This window comes from Perca fluviatilis, chromosome 11 (assembly GCF_010015445.1).
Source record: "Perca fluviatilis chromosome 11, GENO_Pfluv_1.0, whole genome shotgun sequence".
NCBI classification, from domain to species: Eukaryota; Metazoa; Chordata; class Actinopteri; order Perciformes; family Percidae; genus Perca; species Perca fluviatilis.
The window spans coordinates 13,986,964-14,007,198 of record NC_053122.1 but is presented as its reverse complement, the minus strand read 5'-3'; the positions used below and the strand labels follow the sequence as shown (position 1 = coordinate 14,007,198).

Below are 20,235 nucleotides of genomic sequence, written 5' to 3'. Positions count from 1 at the left end.
ACATATTCAGCATCTTTGTAACTCTCATTTATACCAACCTTCAATCATGGCTACATTTCACATACAAAAATATAATTTCTATAGAGATTACTGCTCCTCTAATTTGTGCATATTATTTACAAGTTTGCCCCATATCCTGTCAGATGTTTTTTGCTGCTGTCACTATTAATAGTATTTATTTCTTTTCATCATTATCAAACTTTTCAGCATTTCTACGTATCCCAATATATAGATATTCTAAGGTCCAATGTAATTACTTTCTGTGTAGTGTTTCTAACATATTTTTTATAAATATTGTTCCAAAAATAATCCAAGTATATGCACTTCAAAAACATGTGTATGAGATCCCAACATATTAATTACACCATGTAAATTTAGGAGATGCATATCTGTGTCACTTTAATGATATTTTCACATCATCTCAGAGCAGAGCCAGCCCGACCCATAAGCGAACTAAGCGGCTGCTTATGGCCCCGTGGCTACCAGAGGGGCCCCCAAGAGCGCTTGAAATGTCCCACAATAGAGCTCATAACAGAGCCGGTCTATTTAAAGATAGCGTTGCTGCTAATAGGTCTCACATAAGTCTTTAAATGCTTATTTGTATGAGTGCTTAAACTAATATTTACAATACACAAGTTGGTTTAGTGCCAAGTGCAGTGGCAACATGTTACAATGTGGAGAGTCCCCAAACCAAATCCTGCTTAGGGCCCCCAAAAGTCTAGGGCCGGCCCTGTCTCAGAGCTCTGAAATGACACAAACCATGAATGAAATGCCAATTCCTTACTCTCTAGCAGCTCGTTCACGTCTATGATGTTCATCTTTCCGACGGACCACAAAGGCCACACACGACGACTCTCGTGACGTCGTGTATTTTCATAGAAATCAGGAAGTGTTGTGCAGGTAGAATGAGTTCCCGGTAGCGATATATTTGTGTGACATTTACAGGTGGATAAATGGCGGTGTGATGGTTCAAGCACTCGTGAAGGAAACATGGAATTTTGTTTTATACGTGGTTTCCTTTTCGCCGCCTTGACGTCTTGGGCATTAGCAGACGGTAAGCGTTTCAGCAAAAGGGACGAAGTCAGAGGAAACTGGTGTTAGCATGTTTGCTAACTATCTCGACATGCGAGTTTACCTGAATGCCAGAAACCTGCACAGTGTGCGCTCTGTAAAATGCTCTCACACTATGCTATACTCCCTATGATGAATGTCATATATTTACAGTACCTCTCATTGACCGTACTGCTAATTGAATAATATCAGTATACTGGTTCTGCTTAACATGTAACACGGTTTAGACTAGCGTTACTTAGACTTGTATAATTAGTGTGACAGCATTTCTTTTGTATTCTTTATTACTGAATGTCTAATTGTGTCAGTTGTGCTCTATGCGGTTTCTCTTTATCATTAATTGTTGTTAATTGTTGAATGATGCATGTACTGTAATCTTCAATCGCATGCTTAGATCAGCACATACAGTTATAGTATATTGTGGAAAAACTACTTCCCTCCCATTTTCTTCATTTTCCTTCAGCTTACTTTACTACACTTAGTAGGAAAAAAAACTGTTTGTGCGCTTACAATGAAATCTTATGCCCTACAGATGGACAGTTGACCTTTGTATCAGAGCTCTCGTCCAAACCAGCTCAGAAGTTGTCAAAGTATGGTTGGTACGGCAACGTGAGGCTGCAGAGGTTTCATATACCCGAGGAAACTGCCATCGCTCACTGGCTGTTTGTTGTCACCAAGGGCCACACCTTCCAATGTGGACAGCACAATGTCACCATGTAAGATATACTAACTTCTGCATCGTGAAAACGTTTATCCATTTTCTCTGCTATATATGTCAGTCTCTCCTCTGCTCATGGGACTCTTCTTAATCTATTTTTGTCCTCTGCTCAACCAGTTTCTCTGCTTAATTTTCTTTTTTTCTTCTTCTGAAACTTACTTTGAAACCCTCACTTTCTTTTTTAGCCATATTCAATATGGTGCCCCTCCAGTTATAAATCCAGTAGGGTCGGTGTTTCCCAATGCAACGCTATGGAGCCCCTGTCTGTCTCTGATCCTACCGGTGACATCACAGAGCTCCACAACCTTTAACCTCTCCAATCCTGCTCCCGGTGATTGGTACGTTGGGGCCCACTTGCCTGAAGATGATGGGCGCATAGAGCAGAAGGTTTGTACAGGGCCGTATGCAGCATGTGCTTGTTACTTTCTGTTATTGTTTTTATTGTTATGAGTCCCTGAAATTGTTTCTCCTACTGGACTGTTACTCTGGTCATATGAACACAAACCGTGCTCGTTAAAACTCCTGCAATTTTCATTAAGACCATTTACAAGACGTGTGGACTTGTGAGAAAAATTGTACGCTGGCCGGTCAACTTTTTACACTTGACTACATGTATGTCCCTCATATTTGTCTGAATTAGAATTTAAAGAAGAAAGATAAAGTGTCAGTATTCCAATCATGCTCTACTTTTCCACAACCTGTTCCACCAGTGCAGGCAGTGGGTGGATCTTTTGTTATGTAAAGTAGCTAAACCCCATTCTTGTTTTTCTTGGCCTCTTCCCATATTGCAGAATTGTAGCTGGTAGTGCAGTCTTATTCACCAACGGCTGGCCTTGAAAGAACATTTCTATTTACATGATACTGTATCTTATATCTAGAGCTGGGCAATATATCAATATTATATAAATATCGTGATATGAGACTAGATATCGTCATAGATTTTGGATATCGTAATATGGCATAAGTGTTGTCTTTTCCTGGTTTTAGAGGATGCGTTACAGTAAAGTTATGTCCTTTTCTAAACTTACCAGACTGTTGTAACTGATCTATTATTTGCCTTTACCCACTTAGTCATTATATCCACATTACTGATGATTATTTATCAAAAATCTCATTGTGTAAATATTTTGTGAAAGCACCATTAGTCAACACCACAATATTGTTGCGGTATCGATATCGAGGTATTTGGTCAAAAATATTGTGATATTTGATTTTCTCCATATCGCCCAGCCCTACTTATATCTTCATATTTGTATTTTCCGTGCATTAGTCCCCCAATGATCTACATTGTTGTTTTTTTGGTTTTTATCTATCAGGGCTTTCCGTCTTGCTCGTACTTCTTCCAGCCTCAGCTATCAGTCAGGAGAGCAGTGGACACACCTATTTTACAGCAGGGCACATTCCTCCAGCAGACCGCAGCTTCTGACAGACCTGCACGCCTTAAGTAAGAACTGTCTGTGTGTGCATGTGTACACGTCTAATTTCCTGTTGTCCCATCCTTTGTCCTGTTCTATATTTTTGTTGTCAGTCTATATACAGTGGGGCTCGAAAGTTTGGGCACCCTAGGTAAAAATTTGTATTAATGTGCATAAAGAAGCCAAGATGGCGCAGTGGATATGACACATGCCTTTGGTGCAGGAGATCTGGGTTTGATTCCCACTGTGATACATCAACCAATGTGTCCCTGAGCAAGACACTTAACCCCTAGTTGCTCCAGAGGCGTGCGACCTCTGACCTATATAGCAATTGTAAGTCGCTTTGGATAAAAGCGTCAGCTAAATGACATGTAATGTAATAAAAGAAAAGATGGAAAAATCTCCAAAAGGCATAAAATGCCAAAAAAAGTTAGATTTTATTTCCATCATTTACACTTTCAAAATAACAGAAAACAAAAAAATGGTGTCTGCAAAAGTTTGGGCACCCTGCAGAGTTAATACCTTGTACTGTCCCCTTTGGCAAGTATCACAGCTTGTAAATGCTTTTTGTAGCCAGCCAAGAGTCTTTCTATTCTTGTTTGAGGTATCTTCGCCCATTCTTCCTTACAAAAGTCTTCCAGTTCTTTGAGATTTCTGGGCTGTCTGTCACGCACTGCTCTTTTAAGGTCTATCCATAGATTTTCAATTATGTTGAGGTCAGGAGATTGTGAAAGCCATGGCAAAACCTTCAGTTTACGACTCTTGATGTAATCCACCGTGGATTTTGAGGTGTGTTTAGGATCATTATCCATTTGTAGAAGCCATCCTCTCTTTAACTTCAGCTTTTTCACAGATGGCATCAAGTTAGCGTCCAAAATATGCTGAAATTTTATTGAATCCATTTTTCCTTCTACTCGTGAAATGTTCCCTGTGTCACTGGCTGCAATACAACCCCAAAGCATGATTGATCCAGCCACATGCTTAACAGTTGGACAGAGGTTCTTTTCATTAAATTCTGTGCCCTTTCTTATCCAAACGTACCAAAAAGTTCTATTTTAACCTCATCGGTCCACAGAACTTGTTTCCACAATGCATCAGGCTTGTCTATATGTTCATTTGCAAACTTCAAACGCTGATTTTTGTGGTGAGGACGTAGAAGAGGTTTTCTTCTGATGACTCTTCCATGAAGACCATATTTGTACAAGTATCTCTTTACAGATAATGGTGTACCACAACTCCAGTGTCTGCCAGATCTTTCTGGATGGATCGTGCAGTCAAACGTGGGTTTTGACTTGCTTTTCTCACAATCCTGCGAGCTGTTCTGTCTGATATTTTTCCTGGTCTTCCAGATCTTGCTTTAACTTCCACTGTTCCTGATGACTGCCATTTCTTAATTACATTCCGAACAGAGGATATTGGCATCTGAAAATGCTTTGCTATCTTCTTATAGCCTTCTCCTGCTTTTTGAGCGTCAACTATTTTCAGTTTCAGTTTTCTAGACAACTGCTTAGAAGAACCCATGGTGCTGATTGTTGGGGCAAGGTCAGATGAGTCTGGGCATTTAAAACCTTTGAGATTGACATCACCTGGTCTTTCCAGACGATGACTGAGAACAATCCATGACACTGTCAGGTCTCAGCTTTCCAAAGGGGGCGGTGCATGCTATGAACTCTGCAGGGTGCCCAAACTTTTGCAGATGCCATTTTTTAGTTTTCTGTTATTTTGAAAGTGTAAATGATGGAAATAAAATAACTTTTTTTTGACATATTATAAGAATGTCTAATCTGTCATTTGATGCCTTTTGGAGATTTTTTCCATCTTTTCTTGGCTTCTTTATGCACATTAATACAAATTTTTACCTGGGGTGCCCAAACTTTCGAGCCCCACTGTAAGTCCCTTTTTAAAGGGGAACTATGCAGTTTTTTTTTAGCTTAATTTACCTTAACTAAACATTGGAATGGTAATATGACATTTTTCGAGTTGAATGGTGGTCGTCTAGCTCCCCCCTAGCGCCTGTGAGTGGAAAAACCACCCTTGCAACTCTCGGCCGGCAAGCCAGGAAGGAAGTATTGCGTGATGTCAGGTCTCCCAATGTAAAGAATTGCTTCACAGCACTGCACACATACACCCATTCAGGAACCGGCTAACAAGGTAGCGATGCAGTTTTTCACACTATTGTCATGGCTGAGCCGGCAAAAAAAGAAGCCGAAAGCTAGGAAAGCATTGTCGGAGGAACAGAGAAAGAGGAAACGGCAGACTGACCGAGCAAGGAGTCGGACACAAGTAAACATAGGAGCTGCCAAATATCTATTCCGAAGCTGTAGGGGGAGCTCTAGAGAAACCTGCGAGCAAAAAGCGAAGAAATGGCCAAAACTGCATAGCGACTCTTTAATGTTTTTGTGTTTGCATTAGGTTGTATGTTCCAGAGTTTGCCTCCTCTCTCTCCGTCTCTGTGGCTGACTGTTCGTCAGGTGAGGGAGCAGACAGCGAAAACTGTTCACTGGTCCTCAAGCTCGGCTCTGCCTCTCTGCAGCAGCGCCCAGTAACAGTGAACTGCTCAGGGATTGGCTGCTCTGCAGCTCTTTACAACCCACCTTGGGATACCTGGTTACGAGTTGTCGTGGAGAGCAGCCTAGACAACCGTACTGTGACCTTTAGTATCGTCTCCAACTACACAGGTGAACACAGAAACACACGTCCATAAACATAACTTTCTCATATTATATCTCTGTCTAAATCCATTTCCTGTGTGTGGAATTTATTCTATTCTGCATTTGTCTGTGTCTGCCTCAGTGGGATGTAAGCCAAAAAGTGTAGGCCTTAAAGTAGATGATGACATCAACCACCTCCATGGCAACAGCAGCAATACCAACTCAACATCAGCAGGCAACAGCTCAGCGCTTGCAGACGCAATCACCTTTGGCAGTGAATCAGCATCACTGTTAACACCGTTGTCGGCGTGTGTGTGGAGCATCCCTGTGCTCTGTGAGGAGGTGGATGTTCTGTCGCTCCGATTCACTCCTGTCAATGGACCCAATGTCAGCGTTACAGATACACACCCCACACTGCTCACCTACCCCCTGCACACACAAGCCACTGGTGGTACACTGAACCTACAGCTCACACTCAATACTGTGAGTACTGCTGATTTACTACACATTCACACATACAGTATTCTGATAAAATCTGTTAGATTTGAGATTCTGAGTTAAGCTTTCATGCTGTTTTACTTTGATACATGTTTGTTTGTGTGTGTAGACTAATGTAACCCTGGCGAACAGCAGCAGTGTGGTGGCCTGTCTCTCTCCCTGGGCTCCAGTCCTCCAACTCAACCACTCTCAACCCTGTCGCACAGGTAGCACAGATAACCGGATAGATTTATTCACCATTACACTGAGGAATTGGAGTTGATGCAATAAACACCTGGAAATAACTGCAGTAGCTTAATGAATCAGGCAACCGAAATCATCAGAAAATGGGGCCATAGGATTGATGATAAATAATGATATGCTAAGAATGGACAATGGATTCCAGCTCATAAAAAGTACAAGTCAAATAAGACATTTATGAAATGGGACTGTCAACTCTCACATGTTTTTTTTTTGCCTTCTGCCAAGTGCTTGACTTAGAGATTGTCACGGTGAAACTTAAAAAGCACTTATGAAAGATTTCATTTTGTAGGGTAGCAAAAATAAATAAATCTGGAAGCTTGACTTTGCATTATGAAAATGCAAATGAAATTTTGAGACACTTCTCATGTGCGTATCTGCAGCTTTGTTTGCAGGGTACGGTGTCCATGTGAATGCCAGTGTTCCTAAAGCTGTGGTCAGACTGCCTTTTCCCCAGTCAACAACATGGTACCTCACCCTGCAGCTTACTTGCAACAGGTAACACGCATGCAAAATTTGCACTTCTATCCCTATCTGAAAATGTGTATCTAAAATATTTCTAAATGTTTTCTGCACCTATGGCATTTTGTCCTTGTGCATCCTCCCTCCAAAAGGCAATACATGCTTTTAAAATCCACATTGTATATTGTTGTAAATTCACATATCTCCTTTTTTTTATTTTTTTTATTTTTTTATTTTTGTTACGTTAGATTTAGTCTCGCATTGCCAGGCCTATCTTCACAGCGCTGTGTAGTAAGGTCTGGCTACACCACAGATACATTTTAGGATAGGAGAAAAAAACACTCTGGGTTGTTTGCATTTCTTTAAACCAATCACAAGCGCTAAGCTCCGGACGCAGCAACGGTGGCTCTGCAAAATAGTCTCGAAACTTGTTTTGGTGGAACATTTGCACCCCGCAAAAGAAAACGCCACCTACAATATTAAATGAAGTTTTATACTGTTCACACAGTACAGTAATGTGAGCTATTTAAATTAGCTGGACGCATGGTTAACGTCATTTTCTCTTACACGGTGTATCGCCGTGTGTATTTTGTCCATAACAACCCCGGCAATCGGTCCCAAAACATCCCAGTTAAATAGTTAATGCTGTAAACATATATTCCTTTTTTTAATCTTTACAATCATTCCCTGAAAGAACCAAGCAGGCCTGCCTTGTTGCACGATCCAACTTTTGTTTAAAAGTTGCCATTTTCAGCATGTAGCTTGCTTGCTCGAAGTTTGTTTGTTTCCCACAGCAAAGGGATTTTGAGAACGGCAACACACAGAGAGCGGAGTGTTGAGACCTTGAGTTTTATGAGATACCTCTGTCTTGTTCATTGTTTTTTAATGTTTAAATGTGTTTTTTGTTCTGCAGCAGTGACTGTGGTAATACATCATTGGTGTCTGTGGTCCCAGAGGTGTTCATCAGTGCCTGCGTAGAGGACTGTGGGACATACGGTGAATGTAGACTGCTGAGATCCTACAGCTACCTGTACGCTGCCTGTGTCTGCAAGGCTGGTACGACACACACTCGCATAAACATCAAGATACTTTTGCATCTTACTTAAATAACCTAAATACCTAGTCTATCTTTAACACTGTATCCTTTCTTGTAACTTACTGATTCATTCAGTTATGTATTCATTTGGTGTGTAGGCTGGGGTGGTTGGGGCTGCACTGATGATTCGACAGCTCAGTCGTTCTGTCGCCAGTTAACGGCAACTCTGCTGCTCACGCTCAGTAACCTGTCCTTCCTGCCTGCCATCGTGGTGGCCATCAAACGCTGCTACATCACGGAGGCCTCTGTTTACCTCTTCACAATGTTCTTCTCCACGGTAACACACACTCAAATACACACTCATGCATATATATGGGAATATTACATTTTAGCCGTGTCTCTAGAGTATTGTTCATATTCTATATTCTATTGAGCCCAGGTGACCTAAAAAGAAAATGATCCTCCTCACAAGACTGTGAAGACTGCCGTCCACAGTTTTTAATGCTGAGTGAACATGTATAGTTAAGGCACAAAGTGTACCTTTTACAGCCGCTAATATTTGTAGGATGTATGATCTATGTAACACAATAGCGTATTGATATGGTATAAGGATGCAAAAGTCAAGACATTGAATTTATATGCATCCTCCAGCTAGGGCTGGGCGATATGGACCAAAAAGTTATAAAGAGAAAAGAAATGGGTCATGTAGCGCAACATCAAACTATATCGATATAAACGGTATTGTCTATCCCATATCTCATTTGAAAATACAGTATATCGATATAAGGTAAAATATCGACATGCCGCCCAGCCCTACCTCCAGCTGTAGTGTGTGTGTGTGTGTGTGTGTGTGTGTGTGTGTGTGTGTGTGTGTGTGTGTGTGTGTGTGTGTGTGTGTGTGTGTGTGTGTGTGTGTGTGTGTGTGTGTGTGTGTGTGTGTGTGTGTGGTTAACTGTCGCACTTCATCTATCATTCTTTTTGCTTCCAGCTGTGGTAGTAAAAATGCTGACAGACAGCATCTGTTTACTTCAATATATATTACTAGGGTTGTTAGTTAGAGCTGTGATGGTAGGTATCTTCATTCATTTTTACCACCAGGATTTTTTTTTGTATGCTTTAATAAGCATATTTTGAGAAAAACTCAAGTTATACATTTGTCAGATTGGTCACTATTGAAAAGTCTTTGTGTATTTTACATAACTGTGGGGAATAAGAGCATTCATTCCCACCTATATTGACAGGAGGGGTGGATAGTTTTGTGGCATTCAGAGTAATACCTCCCTTTTTTCATGTGTTTTTTTTTTTTTTATTATTATTATTTTTTTTTCATATTCTAGTTCTACCATGCATGTGACCAGCCAGGTGTAGCCGTAATGTGCATAATGGACTACGATACCCTACAATACTGTGACTTCCTGGGTTCAATCTGTTCCATCTGGGTCACCATCCTGTGCATGGCTCGCATCAGCGACACATTCAAATATGTAAGACACTGACTATCTCCTATTTACCAATAATACTATTACTGTATCACTCTTAACTGAGGATTAATATATATTTAAGATGCTAAGATTTGTTTAAAAAAAAAAGTCTTAATACCTTGTTTGTGCAGACTCTGTTTATGCTCGGGGCTCTGCTGATAGCCATGTCAATGCAGCTGGACCGCAAAGGCCTGTGGAACCTGCTGGGCCCCGTCCTCTGTGCCATACTCTTCATGGTCACTGCCTGGGTAAGACATACACTACAGGGAGTGTACAAAACACTATCTAATGGGAATCTGCTGCTGGCTGAGTTGTTGATAAAAATCTAGGCAGTCACAATGGGCAGAAAACAAAAGCGTGATAATAAAACAATGATCTTGCCGTTGCTGAGGTGTGCTAAATCCAGTTATCGTTTGTTTACAGGTGTACCGAGGTGTGCGGCGACGACATTGTTACCCACCTTCTTGGAAACGCTGGGTCCTCTTCCTAATCCCGGGGGCGATCTGTGCCATGACCGGGGTATGTTTGTACATTTTTGCCGAGACCGAGGTCAACTACTACTACACGCACTCGCTGTGGCACATCCTGGTGGCCAGCTGCGTGGTGTTCCTGCTGCCGCCGAAAGAGAAGAACAGGGAGGCGTTGGGCTGGAGTAGGGGCGTGAGCTGGGACTGGAGCTGGAGACCACGGGTCTGTGGGTACACACTCTGTCAGAGCGGCAAGGATGAACTCTACACTGTCACATAGTAGGAGATGCTGTAAGGAAGCAAAGTGACATGGCATTGATTGTTAAACAGCACTGCAAACATTAAATTGAGATATAACGACACACACAAACGCAGGGTGTATGCTCATTTTGATAAAATCTTACAAAATCTTTAAAGGTCCCGTGACATGGTGCTCTTTGGATGCTTTTATATAGACCTTAGTGGTCCCCTTATACTGTATCTGAAGTCTCTTTCTCGAAATTCAGCATTGGTGCAGAATTACAGCCACTAGAGCCAGTCCCACAATGAGCATATTAATGTTAAAAAACCTCAAAGTGAAATTTTCATGCCATGGGACCTTTTAAAGACTCTGACATTTTAAAATCAAACGTAGACCTATATTCTCATAGGTTTCCGCCAGATGCATATATTTTCCGTTTCCTTCTGCTTTCTTTGTGTTGGAATTTTAAATTTGGTGGATTTATGAGGACTATTGTTGACTGCTCCTCAGATCTCTGCATGGTAAATTGAGACAGCTAGCTAGACTATCTGTCCAATCTGAGTTTTCTCTCGCAGACGACTATTTTGCAGCGGCTCTGTGCGGAGTTTAGCACCGCTTATGACGATTCTGATTGGTTTAAAGAAATGTCATTAAACCAGAGCACGTTTTCCTCCCATCCCAGAATGCTGTGTGGAGTAGCCAGACTCTTCTTCAGCGCGCTTTGGAGGAGGGTCTGGCAATGCGAGACTAGCTTAGGTTTGAACAGCAAAACCTTCAGGTAGCAGACCACCTGACCTTTGACCTCATGACCAGACATTTGTACATATTGTTTATGTACATATAGGTTAGGAAATCAATATTTGAAATATTTATAAATCTTTATATTCAGCCTCTCATTGAGTCCGCTGATAAAGTATACTATATTTTATTTATAGCCTCATTCTTGTATCCTATATATTGTCATTTTCCGCACAGGCCTGGGCAAAATTTCTAAGTTCTTTCAACTTTTCTATCCATTTAAGATCTGCTTGATTATTAACTGATGGGTTATTTGGACAACCTTTAAGATAGTTTGGCTTTCTGGCTTTGTTTATGAACTTTTAACCATTTGACATTGACATTTGACATTTGGCTGGGTATCGGTACGAGACTTTTCCAGTCAAATGTGTACAATCTTTAAAAAAAATAAGTACCGGTATTTGTTTGGTTTTGCTTGCAGCAAATCACCATAAGCATTGTAATTTGTCCCAGCAGCAGCGATACCCAGCCCTAATTACATGGTCCTCATCAGCGGAAACTAGCTTTTTTAAAAATCTTTTTAATGTATCCTTGCATAAAAGGAACCAAACATCTAGTAGATATGATTTAAAACCAGTAATGTGCTTTTTCTGCTTACCACATTTATCATGCCTTCCCATAATCCAAATCTTTACATACTGTACTGTACTGAGGTTATGTTCATGTACAGATTTACACGACTCAGTGTCCTTTCTTTTTTGTCTACTCTCCGCTCTCTTCTCATCCCCTCTGTTCATTTTGCCTCTTTAAAACCTTACCAGTTCTTACATTTTACCAACAATCATTCTGAAGCACTTTTATAATTATAAAACTAACGCTGTTATGTACATAGCCCATATATGTATGAATGGGCACTATGAATGTATATATAGATTATTGTGTCTAGTGCCTCCTCTTCACCGTGATGATTTTCACATTGTAATTTTGCACAGGTTCAAATTGAATGTTTCTGTCACTTTCATTTATAAAATATTGTTTTTTTTCCCCCTTGTGTGTGAGACTGTAAATCACTTCATTCAGTTGTCACAATTAAGTAGGGGTATGAAATGCGTCCCACCACTGCAGCTAACTATAGCTCTCATGTGTGTAAAAAGGAAGAAATGTAATGTTCGGTGTAAAACATGATTTCACTTCCTTGTACTGGACAGCTACTTTTCAGTTTGTTAAAAAGATCCAAGAATAAATCTATTGAATAAAGAGAATGGTTTCAAGATTGTTTTATTGCTTTTTATGTGGACAGTCTCCGTTTTTTCCCCTAATGCACTCACACGCTCTCATACACAGAGTGGATGGGGCATGAAGGGAAGCAGATTACTATAATCCTCAGATATATACTGTATGTGCTTGTTTGGAGTGTTGAAATACACATTTCAGTGTGTATGTGTGTGTGTGTGTGTGTGTCTGTGCACGCGTGTATGAGTATTTGCTCGTGTGCTCATATGGCTTACCTCCATTAGTAAATTTGATGGGCTCTCAGATCCTGCAAAGCTGACACAGATCAGTGTTGCAGATCACAGCATCTAGCCTTACTGCTCATTGTTTTTCAAAATCAAAGCAGCAAAGGCCAACATATTGTGATTTTTTTTTTTACGCTAGTATGAGTCAAACTTAAAAATGTATGGGATCCTGCATTTCCAATACTGTATGCAACTCAAAAACATTTTTCATAAGATCTAAATGCTCATCTTTAAAACTCCATGCCCTTAGTTTATATTGCAGGCTTTCTGTCTACCTTAGCTCCTTCACAACCATAGAAGATATTATGCAACTGTTCTCACAGGCTGAGTTGTCCTCCTTATGAGTAAACAGTGGAGTGCCCCCTTAATATGTTATAAGTTCTGCATAGACAATAATTATTTACGTGGCCCTTTATGTGCTGTATTTACAAGTTATTCCCAACCTAACCGCTTCCTATCCTATCTAAGGGGTCTCTATCTTTAGTTGAGATAACACTGTTAGTTTTTTGGAGTCACAAGCCAAAAGGTTGTTGGGACCCACTAATTTATAGGGATTAGTAAAACTAGTGTTACTTTAACCACATACAGCCAGTAGGGGGAGCAACTCCAGTGAGAGAAACTGCAGCTCCCAGAGGACCAATGGAAGGAAGAAGAGAGGAAAGTAAACCTGGAAAATTATTAGATGAAGAAAAAAGGGGTAAAAAGAAGTTACCAAGTTCAGATCTTAATATAATACATCCATGGTTCAGACACAGAAGTGGACGAGAAAGAGAACAGCATGGGTAGGAAACAGACCTGAGCCAATATTTTCAGCAAATAGCAGCTGGTTTTTAAGCTTCTGGAAGTAGCTGTCAGATGGCCTGAGTTACTGGATCTCTGTAATTCAATAATACAAAGCCTTTATATCTGGAGTTTAATAAATGCTAAAACAAACCATATAAAGGCTTTGTGCTTAAAATAGACCCAAGGGTTACAAAGAAACGCGACGTGAAAGAAATAGAAGATAGGAAGTCAAATGGAAAGTAGAAAATAAAAGCCTGATCACAGATCCACACACCCTCACAGTTTACCACAGCATGCAGAGCTGAGAGCAAAACACAACACTGTGTGCTGTTGTGACTTTTTATTGGGATGAAAACATGCTCGAGCAAAATTAACAGCAACAACCATGACAATGTGAAGCTCTGGCATGGAATGAACAAAACAAGCAAATTGTACGATAATCACACACATGCTGAGGCAAAGATTTGACCAAATATATATTTTGCATCTCTATTGCTCTATGAACAATATTTTTGCCTAAACCTGCTAATGAAAGACAGAGTAGATTAGATGTAAAGGTTATTGAGGGAGAAAGGAAGACTTGGCCATATCAGGAACAACAGGACTGACTTTTGGACTGAGATGGGATGTGGCTGCAGGATGGCTATGCAGCAGTGAAGGCTGTAACAGTGGCACTAAAAGCTCGTTTTATTTTGCTGTACACAATGTGCTCTGGATATAAGATGTGATGCTGCTGTGGTACGCATTAACACCTGTGCTCTGAGAGGAAGCTCTAATGTTGAAATCCTAGCTCTGGTAATGTTGCCGCGGTGAAAGAAAAGCTTTGGCTTTCACACAGACAGTTTGACTTAAAAGAAAAAACAGAGGAGAACTCCTTGGGTGGTTGCTTAGGGGGCCAAAAGATAAATTATTTTTGGCCTGGCATCAGACATTGGAGCCGGCTGCAGAGTTGGTACCTGCTTGCCCGGCCCCCTTGGCATGCCCGTCTTCCTCTGTCGCCTGAGCGACAGCCTGAGCAGGGGAGGGGTTAGAGTGCCGTTGGCGTCTCACGAAGGGGAACACACTGAAAGGAAGGAGTGTAATGTTAGAGAATGATGTATTAAAGTAAAAGTAAAGTCAGAGTGGTAATTGATGTGTCATTTCACCTTTTCTTTGTCTCCTGGGGGACAATAGCTTTGGCCAGCATGTTCTTGTATAGGTCAGACTTAAGATATCTTGGGTAAGAATCCTATATACACAAACATACACAAAAATACAACATTAAGTATGTTCTACGTCAGCTAACCTGAAAAGTTGCCATTATGATGTGATGTGTGCTTTTAGTTTATGGACGACAGTTGAAGAACTTTCTAAAACTATCTACCTAAAATTGACAGAAAATGTATGTTTTGACCAAATAAAATATACTTGGTTTGCATTATATCTGAATGGATGACAACTGTTTGCCTCACTAGTAATTCTAGTACGTCTAGGAAAGGAAATCAAATGTGGCATCCTTCAGGGGTCAATACCGGGTCCACTGCTGTTACAGTTTGGCTAGGCCACAAAATCCGGAAACCCCATGCACGTTATTACAATTATGCTCACGACACACAGTTATACCTATCTTTGTCCCCGGGAGATCTAAACCCTATTAAATCACTGTTAAATCCTACTCTTCCAGGCAGCCATTGCTTTTTTTGAGTTATGAAAATTAATTAGCAGATTTGTGAAGTTTGCTTGAGTAGTAGCCTACCTTCCATCACACTGAACATCAAGACTGCAATTATATTTGGCAATAGGGCTGGGTGATATGGCTAAAATCCTCTATCCCGATATAGGTCATTTCATATCACAACGTTTTCTGGTAATTCAATAAATAAATAGTCTATATGTAATAACCACATGGTAAAGCCTATTTTTTGTACTCTATACTCCATGTTAGCAAAACAGCGCCTTTATAGTTCGTTTATAGTCGTTCAAATGACTTAAATACTGCCCTAATGCAGTTTGCCCCCTAGTTTTCTGACATTGCAATAGAAACCATGTAGAAAAATATATCTGATAGGCATTTTTATATATCGTTTTGACGATCTATATATTCATATCTCCCAGCCCTATTTGGCTTTGGATTCTTCACACAGTTGCATAGTTTTGGAAATAATTGAAATATAATGTATTGAAATGTAAATAATACAGCCAAAAACATGCATAACCAAATCTTTCCAGATCTATATTCAAAGGGTAAAGTTTCAAGTATTAAACTACAATGTGTCGGAGGTCAGACCTTCTTCATGAGAAAGTAGATGTGCATTTGTGCGTCGTCCATGACAAAACGATGTGGGTTTCTGATCCCCTCTAGAGTTTTATCCATTGTCTTACTGTCGATGTTGACCCAACGGGCAGCTCCAGGAGCCAGGAAGTTCCTGAGTCACACACAAAAGAGTGGAATTCATCTGACAGTAGATATAAGTATACATTACTTTTGCATGTTTGTGTGCTTATACACTTACTTGTAGATCATTTCCACTTTCTCTATGATCCTGGAGCTTTCTCCATGCTTAATATCCTCACAGGCCTGCCAGAAACACAGGTTCTCCGCTGGCAGAGAGAAAGACAATGAGGTGTTGGGTATGTATGCAGGTGAATAACAAAACAGTCAAGCAGGAAAATGTGACAAACAATTAGAGACTTTTTATAGCACGGCATTTCTCTGTGGAAAACCTTGGCCAGTGGCACTATTTCCTATGTCTGCATGGATGAACAGATCCCTTCCTTTGCTTTGTGTCTCTAATCTTCTTCCTTGTCTACTCTTTCCATTCTCTTTAGTACCCATATCATGAAATTAATCTTTTTTTCCACTACCTAAACCCTTCCATCTTTCCCCGCTGGGATTGGAAAATGTCATTGGGGGAGATAATGAAATTCTGAATGCTAATAAGAGTAAGAACCATTTTAAGATGATTGTCCTAAGATAACAATTAAATTCATTTTTCTTTCTTTATTAGTGCGGTACGCTTCTCCGTATATAATTCTGTTTTCAGCATTCCACTGCCACCCAAACCACAGGGTTGTGATTTAACCTGTAAAACACAATTTTGTTTAGAAATACGGGATATTTCTTTGTATGAATTCCTTTCACCAAGTTGGGTCGGTTCTAATCACCATACCTAATCACCAAATGTCCTAACATTTGTATTTTGAGTATATTCCAACATTTTAGTCACTCTATCTTACCACTGAACTCTTTCTCCAGGTAAGTCATGAACTCCCGCCTCCCCATGCCGTCGTTAAGAAGCTCCATGAAGCTGAAGCTCCAACGTTCCACTCGAAGACGCGTTGGTATAGGCACCCTGCTCACAGAGACGCACCAACAACACAAACACATCCAATGTGACACTGTGAACTACTCTGATGTGACTTTGAACCACAAAATGAATTGACATGTTAAGAGATGCTACAAAAGCTGAAAACAGCTATGACTTTAGTGGACTGTAGTTTGAAGTTGTTATAATGCGTGTGTGTGTGTGTGTGTGTGTGTGTGTGTGTGTGTGTGTGTGTGTGTGTGTGTGTGTGTTGTGTGTGTGTTCTCACATTTCTGAATTCATTGTCCAATATGCGGTGTCATCAGAGATCCAGGGGTTACTGGGAAGGGACCCTTGCATAATGGGGTCGTGGTTCTGATACTGCTCGCTGTATTTCACAAAACTGCACATACACACACAAATGCAGAGGCATGCACACGCACAAAAACACACAGTATTATTGCATTTGCGCTGCAGATCATAAGAGTTAATGGCCACTAATTCCAACTTGCCTCAGGAAGCATCCATTAGTGGCTCTTGTAGTGGGAGCACTAAGCCTTATAGGCATGTGTGTGCATGCTGGAGACATAGAGTTCGGTTCAGGCAGTCCAGGACTGCAAGTCCATTAGTCCTTATGTGTACATGTGCATGTGTGTGTGTGTCTGCACACGTGTGTTCATCAAACTGACACATACCTTTCTAGGCAGATGGATGACTTTACACGGTTTCTTCCAAGAGCCCTTCTAGAGGTTTCAATCTGTAAACAAAGGCAAAAAGCACACGTACAAATGTAAACACACGAAAAGAGTTATACAGTCAATGTACTTAAAGTGAGGGTGTATAAATGATATATCATGTTTACCTCACTTTTGTAGTGCTCACTGTTCTAGTTCTGTTAAGAAAAACACAGTCATCACTTTGGCTCACACAATGACAGCATTATACATTTTTAGTCATATCAATAGCAGTAGGCAGCTTCCCTGTGTCTATATGTGTTCACCCATACAAACAATGCCTTTAAATTTTAAAGCAGGATATATTCTAAAAAATTAGGAATGCACAGTGTAATATAAAGTTATACAGTTTATAACATACTATAAATTGAATTATTATCATAGATGAATATTTTTATTTTTACTGCTGCTGCTAATTAGAAATTGTGTGGGACACTGGAGATGTCAGGGCCTCAAATATTTAACTTCTATTTATATTTTTATTGTATAAATATATTATAAAAAAAATATTGTAATTTACTGTATTTGTCCATAGTGTAGCACAGCTCACTCGGACACTTACTTTGAAACAATCCCAGCAGCAGGAAAGAGGGAAAGCAATTAAACAAACGAGAGAAGAGATAGATAGCAGATGTGTTATCACATTAGCTTTTTTAGAGGGGAATAAACACTAGAACAGGAAGTAAAGAAATATGATGCCACTGACCAGTGTAACTCCTGCGCTGGTATTTGGTCTCTCCAGACCCATGTCCAACACACTATGCGCCCCAGGCTGAAGAAAATACAGAAACATACACACACTAATAACTATGTGTGTGTGTGTGTGTGTGTGTGTGTGTGTGTGTGTGTGTGTGTGTGTGTGTGTGTGTGTGTGTGTGTGTGTGTGTGTGTGTGTGTGTGTGTGTGTGTGTGTGTGTGTGTGACTGATGAGAATATGCGTGTGAGTAAGCACTTATCCTTTCTTGAGCCTTCCACTTCACTGGCTCTGATTTTTATTCTCAAGTTTCTCTTTCTTTTTCTCCATGTCCTCGTCTCTAATTCATAAGACAAGATGGAGTCCCTCCTCCAAACTCTTGTCCTCTGCTTTACCCTCTCCTCTCCCCCACAGTACCTCTACACTTACCATCATCCCTTTCCTCCTCCCCTCCTTGCCCCCCTCTTTTTATTTCCCTTCTGATCATTCTCTCTACTTGTCTCCATCTAAGAATAAAATGGACTGCTGCGATGAAAAAAAGTGAAATATGATGATTATTAATTTTCTCCCTCTCCTGTTGAAGTTTTTACCAGATGGGTTTAATATTTCATGTAGGAGGCAGAAGGGACTGTGAGTGAACATTAGCGGGAAAAGTGGGACTGACTGTTTAAATACTGTAAAACATGTTTTTATAGTTGCATAGTATAGTATAGTATAGCAGAGCACAGTATAGTATAGTATAGTATAGAACAGTATAGTGCAGTAGTGTAGTAAAGAGTACAATAACAGTAAACGTACCGGGGGCCTGTTGATGAGCCAGTAGGCCTGCTCCTGACATTCGAGAACAATGCGGTCAGCCTTTCGCCTCTGTTTGGATGCTCTAAACATAAATCACACTTTAAGTTTGGATTTGTGTTTGTGTGTGTGTGTGTGTGTGTGTGTGTGTGTGTGTGTGTGTGTGTGTGTGTGTGTGTGTGTTGCGTACGTGCGGTGCGTGTGTGTGTGGGTGCATGTGTGTGAGCGTACCTGAGTTGCTCTCTGGCTTGCATCACCACAAAGTCCCAGGTGTGGTTGATCCTCTTGTGTAACAGACTGTACCTCGTCTAAAAAGGAAGAGAAAAAGGGCAAGGAATGAATAAGAAAAGAAGAAAACACACGCACACACAGAAAAGAGAGAATTTAGAAAAGTAATAACCCCAGACTACTGCATAATTCATAATACACACATTCTCACTCTTACAGCTCTGTAACTTACACACACAGACACATTCTTTCCTTACCTTTTCATATTCCATCAGTTCTCCTTGTTTTCTTATGTTCTTTTTAGCCAAATATATTGCTGATGGCATATAAGAAGGAAAACAAAAACAGTAAAGAACAGAGGTTAAGAGATCTGTGCCCTGGATCTACATCTATGTATGTTTTGCCCAAAGCTCCTGAAAATGCTTATCAGAACTCTTGTAAGATGTGATATTTGTGGAAGATTTCTTAGAATTATTGGTACTTTGTCACATTTTATAGTGGGTGGAAAACGATTGTTCTCCCTCACAATTAAATATATAATATATAATGGGGCTTACTCCTTCAGTTTATTTTTTGCCTTACCATAATCCAGCTCTGAGGCAGGCCACCGGGTACTCGTCCAGAAGTAAGGAGTCTGAGAAAAATAAGTGACATTTATTTTAATGTCTGATAGAGATTGATAGTACAGTGGGGTGATAAAAAAGTGGCAGCAGAGAGTGACAGATGGATGGGGGATTAGAAAGTGGGCTAATGGAGTGAGAGAGTTTAGGCGAGATAGCCAGTGGTAGAGGGAATGTGACAGTTAAGCCAAAAGTGGTAAAGCATTTAAACTGGAAGGAGAGGCAGAGGGTTTTTACAAGCAGCCAGAATGAACATACTGCATGAGGGATGACCGACTTACCTGGAAGCGGTAGGGCGACTCATCAGGCCGTAACACAAGAGATCTCGGCTCCTTGAGAGGGTAAATATACCCATATCGCACCAGCAAGCCACTAAGGTGCAGTGCCTCTGTTAAACACCACAGAAGAAACTAATCATTGGACTGTCTCACAGTTTCAGTTTCTTTAGGTGATTGTCGGGGCTGTACACTTAAAGTAGTTCATCCAGCTTCTTATTCAAGCTTACACACCTTAGTCTGCCATAAATGTTAGTGATTTGTATAGGACACATTACAACCTATAC

The 20,235-nt window shown here is 40.5% G+C and overlaps 2 protein-coding genes across 2 annotated transcripts in view; one reads left to right on the top strand and one right to left on the bottom strand.

Annotated features, from left to right (window-relative positions):
• Window positions 1-990: 990 nt before the first annotated feature.
• pgap6 (post-glycosylphosphatidylinositol attachment to proteins 6) lies at window positions 991-10,808 on the top strand. Its single transcript, XM_039815213.1, has 13 exons — window positions 991-1,054; window positions 1,604-1,787; window positions 1,975-2,176; window positions 3,106-3,233; window positions 5,617-5,882; window positions 5,998-6,338; window positions 6,463-6,559; window positions 6,977-7,091; window positions 7,969-8,111; window positions 8,250-8,428; window positions 9,429-9,575; window positions 9,704-9,820; window positions 9,996-10,808. The coding sequence occupies exons 1-13, from the start codon at window positions 991-993 to the stop codon at window positions 10,317-10,319; spliced, it is 2,307 nt and encodes a 768-aa protein (XP_039671147.1). The 3' UTR covers window positions 10,320-10,808.
• Window positions 10,809-13,600: 2,792 nt separating this feature from the next.
• The window catches only part of rgs11 (regulator of G protein signaling 11), an 8,300-nt gene continuing 1,665 nt past the window's right edge, over window positions 13,601-20,235 (bottom strand). The window contains exons 4-17 of the mRNA XM_039815215.1: window positions 19,955-20,061; window positions 19,636-19,687; window positions 19,311-19,369; window positions 19,057-19,133; window positions 18,829-18,910; window positions 18,043-18,108; window positions 17,465-17,488; window positions 17,298-17,359; window positions 16,892-17,005; window positions 16,535-16,650; window positions 15,811-15,898; window positions 15,585-15,723; window positions 14,464-14,546; window positions 13,601-14,381 (exon numbers count right to left, since the gene is read on the bottom strand). Of these exons, the coding sequence (XP_039671149.1) occupies window positions 14,243-14,381; window positions 14,464-14,546; window positions 15,585-15,723; window positions 15,811-15,898; window positions 16,535-16,650; window positions 16,892-17,005; window positions 17,298-17,359; window positions 17,465-17,488; window positions 18,043-18,108; window positions 18,829-18,910; window positions 19,057-19,133; window positions 19,311-19,369; window positions 19,636-19,687; window positions 19,955-20,061 (1,208 nt within the window). The 3' untranslated portion in view covers window positions 13,601-14,242. The remainder of the gene's footprint in view (window positions 14,382-14,463; window positions 14,547-15,584; window positions 15,724-15,810; window positions 15,899-16,534; window positions 16,651-16,891; window positions 17,006-17,297; window positions 17,360-17,464; window positions 17,489-18,042; window positions 18,109-18,828; window positions 18,911-19,056; window positions 19,134-19,310; window positions 19,370-19,635; window positions 19,688-19,954; window positions 20,062-20,235) is intronic.

Coding starts and splice junctions, on each gene's coding strand:
- pgap6 (XM_039815213.1), top strand. CDS start 991: ATGGAATTTTGTTTTATACGTGGTTTCCTTTTCGCCGCCTTGACGTCT. Junction 6,560..6,976: donor CTCTCAACCCTGTCGCACAG/GTAGCACAGATA, acceptor GCGTATCTGCAG/CTTTGTTTGCAGGGTACGGT. Junction 9,576..9,703: donor TCAGCGACACATTCAAATAT/GTAAGACACTGA, acceptor TTGTTTGTGCAG/ACTCTGTTTATGCTCGGGGC.